Source organism: Sinocyclocheilus anshuiensis, unplaced genomic scaffold (assembly GCF_001515605.1).
Source record: "Sinocyclocheilus anshuiensis isolate Anshui unplaced genomic scaffold, SAMN03320099.WGS_v1.1 scaffold207, whole genome shotgun sequence".
NCBI classification, from domain to species: domain Eukaryota; kingdom Metazoa; phylum Chordata; class Actinopteri; order Cypriniformes; family Cyprinidae; genus Sinocyclocheilus; species Sinocyclocheilus anshuiensis.
Window position 1 is genome coordinate 3,618,880 of NW_015551045.1, and position 7,907 is coordinate 3,626,786.

A 7,907-nucleotide genomic window follows, 5' to 3' on the forward strand; every position below is an offset into this window, starting at 1 on the left:
ATTATATGTCTTTTAGTAAAAGTTTAATAACAATGGCGTTGCATTCCACTTTAGTTCAAATTAACATTTGGGAAGAAGAGAACCAACACAAACTCTTCTATAGGGCAAGGAATTTGGGAAATATTAATTAGAGCAGTGGTTCCCAACCCTGGTCCTGGAGGCACCCCAACACTGCACATTTTGCGTATGTTTACTGACCACTAGATGGCAGTATAAGATTGTGTTTAAGATAGAAGAATTAGAGAGTGGAGAATGTAGTGTACTTGTTGAATTCAGATCCACATACTAGCATATTACTCTATAAACATATCTTTATGTTTATTTCTGAAGCACTTCAGAAGTACCTTTTCTTACCTTTGCGGTGTAATTTGAGCCACAGCTATCTTTCTCCATTGATGCTTATTCAAAAGTAGCTACGTGTTTGACTTTTTTACAAATATTTTTTTACAAATATTTCATTATATTTAATGTTTAACTAGAAACCACTTCTTTTTTCTTTTCTTTTTAGGAGGGATTTTAAAGAAATACACTGCATTTGTCAAACTACTTGTTTGTTTTGTCATATTTCATATAATATAAATTGTAAAAATTGTAATTGAATGTGACAAGCCATTTTCAGCAGATTAGTACGCTAATATAATCAGGAAAATTTGCATACCCTTAATTTTAAACCTTCATCCTCTCCCAATTTTTTTGATTTATGTATTTACTTACTTCTACGTTCTTGGATTTTTCATAAGCATATCGTTTTTTACATTATTTTACAGAGTATTTAACCATCATAATAGATGATGCATTGAGTCATTGAGTGTCTCCGCTGACCCCTGGTGGAGAAAAAAATGACATACAATTGCATTTTACATTTTATGATTATTGCCACCAGAGGGCCCTGTAGGATCTCTATGGAAATCTACATAAAGTAAGTAAACTGAGGTGAAAAATGTTTTAACACTGCTTTATTACACTCTAAAAAATGCTGGGTTAAATACAACCCAGTGCTGGGTAAAATAGGGGCAAACCCAGCAATTGGGTTGTTTTGACCCAGCGGTTGGGTTACTACCCAGAAGGTTGGGTTAAACATTTAACCCAACCACTGGGTCAAAACAGCCCAATTGCTGGGTTTGTCCCTATTTTACCCAGCACTGGGTTGTATTTAACCCAGCATTTTTTAGAGTGTGTGATAGCTCTTCGGCCGCTCTGTTCTTTAAGAGATTGTGTGTTTGAAACATGTTGTCAAGGCGGTCAGTATGATAAACGTGGATTTTGCTGGAAAGGACATGTCTTCCAGCTGTATCAGATATCTGTCATGTCACGCATTAATATCACTCACATGTCATGTATGCAGAGTGTAGACTATGACTTTCTACATTTCCTTCTACGGCTCTAAAGCAGCCGGCATAAAGGCCTGAAGGAAGCCTGTGTTCTGTACTGTCACATCCAAACTACCCTGATCTGTAGATCCATGGTGCTTCTTTTAAATGTATACAGACTAGGGGCCAGAATTACTAAACAGGGCATATCAGGTAAGACTGCAATTCCATAAAAGCGCCAATGGGAGTGGACATTAACATTAACTAATGGTACCTTATTCTTAAGTGGTACTGACACATCAGTGTTGCTCTCTTCTTTGTTTCTTTCATAGATTCTCTCTTGTAAATAAACAGCATTTGAACAGTAACAGTTGCACATTGTAGGCCTGTGTATATATAGATGGAGTCTTTAATAAAATAATTTTAGCAACTAGGCCTACTTAAAAACATCTTAATCAAAAGTATGCTTGCAATCAATAAAGAATGAATGTTAAAGCATAAATATAAAACATTTAAGCACCTTTGCAGTAGTATGAAAATGCTTAGGTCAAGTCACGTTTATTTATGTAACGCTATATACGGACGTTTCAAAGCAGCTTCTTAAGCCAATGTATATAATATGTAATATGTATATATATAATATGTCGTGTTTACAATGTAGGAAATGCATACCTGGATGATGTAAATGTAGTGCTTGTTTCGTCCTGTGAGAGCGCTAAAGTTCACTGTCTGACTGACATCGCACGAAGCTCCAAGACTAATCTGATCTGATGAGGGCTGTGGCTTTGCCATTAACTAGATATATCATTTTATTTAGAACGTTTGCTGTGTGAATTATTTATATACTGGGATCCTCGTTATCCTTTTAAGCTCCCTGAGGATGGCTGAGCCAAGTGGGAGATATCAGCAGGTGAGTGAACTCCACTGTAACTCGGCACGGTTCATTGTAAAGCAGACCAGAGGCAGGCGCCTCCACGGCGGGGAGAGTTGTCGGGGAACACCGAGGCTCTGACAGGATGCAGGCCGTAATGTTTTGAAATGAATAACACGTCCATTTAAATGATAACGGCATGGCATGACACTTAAATTGCGCTCGTCTGTGAACATATAGCGTTTAACCAGTTCGTTATTTAAAAATGCTTGCTATAAATGCAGTTGTTTCTTGCTTACGTCAAAGTTTTCATTCATACAATATAAATTATGTATCTCTTTTACAGTAAGTTACCCATGCAAGGAAAGTAAACTTAACGCAGTGATATTGCAGATTGGCATATGTTTATGTAGCCAGAACCGGCCTGGTTTATTAAAGTGACAAGTTGAAAAAATATCTGGTTAGAACGCTGAACTAACGTCAGTACGTTAGAGGCCTTTGTAATGTAATAGCACACTACAGCAGACATGTTGGCAGAAGTATGTTTTGATTATTATTATTTTTTTTTTTTAAGAAACATCCTACTCGGTGACATTAAGTTTGGTCGAGGTTCTTGCACTAACCTTTATATGGTACAGTTCTGATATCAGATGGTAATACCATGGTACTTTGATCTATAGACTATAGAATTTTATGTCCAAGCTACTTCTGTCGTGGTAAAACAATGATAAAACCACGATTCTGGACATACAACGTCCCATAAACCATGGTATTACGATGGTGAATGTCTGGAGACATGGTTAACCATAAAATATGTTTAAAATATCTGGAAAAGAATGTAACCATGTATGTTATTAATGTATATAACCATGGTACACTAATTATTTTACGCCTGATATAAAACCTGAAATAATAGACTAATAATAGTGAGAATGTGGAGCTTATACGTTGAGAAAATACACCTCAGTTTTTTTCAGAGGCCCAAATTGAGGACTAATATGCAGTTTGGTGCAGATGTTGTTATTTACATGATTGAAAAGTAAGAAATTGTGATAGCTTATATTGTAAATCAGTGAGATTTTTACCAGACTACTTATCTAAAATGTTCAGTTCAGTTGCTTCAGTCCAGTAAATGTTCACCTTAAAATATTACTAACGGTATACAAGTTATTCTTATGTTTACTCAAATTCATGAAAGATTTCACACCAATAAGACACGTATCCCACACCATGAAGGTGGACATTTTTTTAGAATTATACTAAAAGGGATTTTGCTTATTAAAAGAAGTGTAAACTATCCATCAGAGAGCAGAAGGCATTTAGTAGATGTAGTAGACGTAAAGTTTTGACCATGTTGATAATTTAGAGGCATTAGAAATGTCAAATTTAATACAATAATATTTAAGGGTAGTAAATAATACTGCATTTACAAAAAGGTGTAATCCTATTCCATCCCTATTATGTGGCTGTTTACTTTTTCATTTAGTGAATAAAACTTTATAAAAAGTTTTTCATTGAAGTTGTTTTATGTAATGTGAATACGTGAATTAATAAAGGGCAGTTTGGCAACCCTTTTTTTTTTCTTGATTTGTGAAATGGTGAAGATGAACACTTCTGGAACAGATGTGAGTGTTTAGTGCATGGCCATGTGATGAGTGTATGGAAAGTCATGTGAGTGTAGGGCTGCACGATAAAACGCATGCGATATTTAATGCGCATCTTGTCAGTAAAGCCATTCTGTAATCAGCGGTAAATCTCCATCGATGCGCGTTAAATATCGCATGCGATTTATCGTGCAGCCCTATGTGTGTAAACTTGGAGTTACATTTGTGATGGAGTTACACTGTCATGGTGTGCATTTTTACGGAGTATTTACACTGACACCACAGGTATTGCAATACAACACATTAAAATCAGGTTTTACTTGTACCAGATCATCTCATATTTCCACTTGCCTTTGATAGAGTTGTATTTGCAACCATGTCACAGTCAAACTTGGGAGGCAAAGTTCAAGATTTCATGCAGTCAATGAATTCTCTTGTGTCACCAGCTGCCCAATGAAGAGGAGCCAGAGGAGGGAGCTCAGGTGGCCAGTGATCCTCCGCCCCCTTACAGTAGTATCGCAGCTGACAGCGCAGGTATACAACATTTATAGGGCCCTGTAAAATCCTTTAAATTTTTCTGTTTTCCATTTTCTGTTTTTAATTCTTCTGGGTTGTATTTTAAAGGTTTAATATTGAATTTAAATAATCACATAGAATGTCTAATGATCATGGAAATCATAGTGCACAACATGTTTTTTTGTTTGTTCAAACCATATTATGAAATAGCAATCAACATTGATTTTTATTTTTCACTCTTCTCAGCATATTTTGATTACAAAGACGATGCAGCATTTCCCAAGCCCCCATCTTACAACGTAGCCACATCTCTACCATCGTACGATGAGGCAGAGCGAACCAAAGCAGAGGCTACTATCCCACTGGTGTCAGGCCGAGTAAGTACAGCAAATCTCAGCCACTAATTCCAACCGGCTCTGGGACAAAAAAATCCTTAACATCACCACAGGAAAGGCTGTTTTAATATGATGTTTCCCCTGTTCACGGCTCTATTTCTCTGCCACTCACTGCTTGCGTGCAGCACAGGGAACGTCTGGACACATTTGATGACGTAACTCGCTGTGCGCTGGAGGTACAATAACAGTGTGTGTGAGACTGTAAAGTGTGGTGGTGGTGGAGGTGATGTCAATCTAGGAAGACCCCAGGGCCCTGTTTTTCTGGCTTGAACCTGTTACAATATAGGTCTATATTTATTTTTGTAATGTAATTTGCTGCACAGAAAAAATATCAGCATTAACAGCAAGCATTGCATGTTTGATACAATTATTAGCATTTGGATAGCAGCACTGATTTGGTGCTTTTCAGGCCATGAAATGTTGCGCCTGGTGTCTTAGGTTTTAGACGTGATGATAGTTATGTGCTATAGAGTATCTGAAAAAAAAAAAATTTCTGGAGATATTTTGCTATTTGAATGTGTTATGTCTGTGGAATGTTTAGTAATTTGGCACAATCATCTTTAAAAATGTGTATATATAAAATTCAGTCCTTTCAGTCAGAACAACTTTTAAAGGAAGTTCAAAAATGTTTGATGAAAGTGGAATCATGAACCTGCTAGCAGTGGAGAAATAAAAAAAAAAGTGACAATTCTTTTGAGACTTTGTTGTAATATGAAAACATACTGTAACCTCATTAGTGATATTTATTCTTTATAGTATTGATTAGTCTGAGAATTTTGAAGGCAGTAAAAAGAAATATAGTGAATTTATTTAGAAAGGCAATGTGCAATTAAAGAGTGTGCAAAAAGGAGTTAAAATATAAGATGTTTGCTTACCATTTGAAAGTAAAAGTTAAAATTACTGAATTAAAAATGATAAAGAAAAATGAAAGCAAAGCAAACAAAATGTTAACTGGTTGAACCGCTGCCAGAGCCGATCCTCCCTATACGCAAAGTACGCAAGCTGCGTAGGGACCCCGAAACACCAGGGGGCCCCCTTGCTCTCAAAGATGATTTAATTTTAGTTTTGTTTTTGAATTTGGCCAGCAGTTATGAAAACCGCTTATGTCATTTCTTTTAATGCGGTACACTGTTGCCCTTTCTACGTAAAAATCAGTCAAATCATGTAACGTGAATGTCATACAGTCTCTTACTCGAGACAAAAAAAAAAAACGACTTGAAAGTGTACCGAGCCACAGAAGAGACATTGTTTCTGAAGTGCTTTCTGTGAGCTCGAGTCGAGACGGAGTGAACACGGACAAAGGCGTTTCATTCATTCATAACTCATCCAACTTCCCCCCCGCCGACCAACCCGCTAAACTACTGTATATGCTTTAGTTTAAAGCACTTAGTATGCATTTAGTATTCTCATGTTTAGGACAACATAAAGGCCTTTTCACACTGAATGCAAAATTCGGCGCGATGACACTTTTAAATCAAAACAATAGATCACTATGGGGCAATTCACATCAGGCGCGATCATTCGCGGCACGCAAAAGTGAGGAAATTTTTTTCGTCCTGTGTCGATTTTTTTCCCCGTCACTCCGCGACCAAACAGGCTGTCCAATCAGATTTGAGCTAACATCACGTGCCCGGAGCAGCTGCTGTTGCACAAAAAGGCTAGAGTGGTGGCGCTGTTTCAAAAACCAGTGTAAACAAACAAACACTGAAGAAGAGTGTCCCGCAAGGACAGATTTATCTTAATATAATTTCTGTTAATTCTCCACTGAATCATGTGATCTGGAGAGCACTGTCTGTTTTCTTCCACATGCGTGAGTGTTATATGAGGCTCAGCGTGTTCACTCTCTTGATCTCCCGAATTCAAATATCCTGTAAAAAACAAATCGAGTGAAACGTTTTTCTACACATGAAATATGAAAGCAAATAGACATGATTATGACGATATATTTTCTGTATGTGTTTTGTATGCAGCTCATGGTATTTTTATAGCAATAAAGGATGTTTATGACAAATATTAGCAGTGTAGCGTTATTAAACATACAAAGAATACATGTGTCTGCTTATTATAGAATCAAAATCAACTACAGATCACAATCAAAAGTTATTACAAGCACTCGATGATGGTTTAAAGTGGGTAAGCAAATACATTAATAATTACATTTTCAAGTGTAGCTTGATGCTAATTGTACTTCTAATTGTATTTTAGGATGCATTCTTCTAAGCATTATAGATAGTTTGTGTTTAGAACCAAGCTTTGTTTATCTTAATTTAATGCTGTATATTGAGCAGCGGACAATGTTAAATCAATTTACGAGATACATATCTGAGGAAAAATGCATTGTTGGTCGGCACCACCTAGCGTGCAGGTGTGAATTAGCAGAAGGTGCGCACCGTTCGTCTGCGATTCGCCTCGCTTTTTCGCATCGCACTCAGTGTGGAAGTGGAAAGGCCTTAAGAGTGAGAGAGTGTAAGTCCCCCCCTTTCAGTTAAAAGACCCGATTTTGTTTTTAAAAGATCCATTGTCTGTTTGCTTACTCCTAGGTTGTGAAGGCACATTCGGTGAACCAGTCAAAACAAAACATTTTGTTTGTGGGAATGTTTGTAAAATGGCACAGTTTTTTTAATATCTGAAAATACACTCTTAACAGTCAGTCGAGCATTATAATATGGTAATCAAGTATTATTTAATGATAGAACTTCAGTAATTTGAATTAAAGCCTGATAACCATGTATGAATGCACATTAGTAATTTTAACTGAACTTTGGACTGGTGGTGGTGCTTTTTTGATCATTCAGTGTTTCTGTAAAAAAAATGTAGGAAAAAAATAAAAATACTGATAAGATAATAATGATACGAATTCTACTAATAAGAACAATATAAGACGCACTAAGGATTAAGGGCATATATGAGATGCATATCTGAGGAGAAATGCATTGTTTGTCGGCGCCACCTAGCGTGCAGGCGTGAATTAGCAGAAGGCGAACAATCGTTTCGCGCTCGGTGTAGTGTTTCTGTAAAAAAAAAAAAAAGGGGAAAAAACTAACAAAAATACTGATGAGATAATAATGATACGAATTCTACTAAGAACAATATAAAACGCACTAAGGATTAATTCATGAATATTAATCAGGTTGTGTGCGTTCGCTCGAACTGATTTGCTGAAATCAAAACAGGGACGATAATAGGTGAGCACCAGACAACGAGATTGACG

At 36.6% G+C, this 7,907-nt stretch overlaps 1 protein-coding gene across 3 annotated transcripts in view; it reads left to right on the top strand.

The window, feature by feature from the left end:
* Window positions 1–2,029: 2,029 nt before the first annotated feature.
* LOC107661716 (NEDD4 family-interacting protein 1-like) overlaps window positions 2,030–7,907 on the top strand; it is an 11,457-nt gene continuing 5,579 nt past the window's right edge. For 2 of the 3 annotated variants that reach the window (XM_016451459.1, XM_016451460.1), the window contains exons 1-4: window positions 2,030–2,220; window positions 4,232–4,319; window positions 4,548–4,678; window positions 4,822–4,872. In XM_016451459.1, the coding sequence (XP_016306945.1) occupies window positions 2,191–2,220; window positions 4,232–4,319; window positions 4,548–4,678; window positions 4,822–4,872 (300 nt within the window). In that variant the 5' untranslated portion in view covers window positions 2,030–2,190. The remainder of the gene's footprint in view (window positions 2,221–4,231; window positions 4,320–4,547; window positions 4,679–4,821; window positions 4,873–7,907) is intronic. The other variant, XM_016451461.1, reaches the window with a different exon arrangement.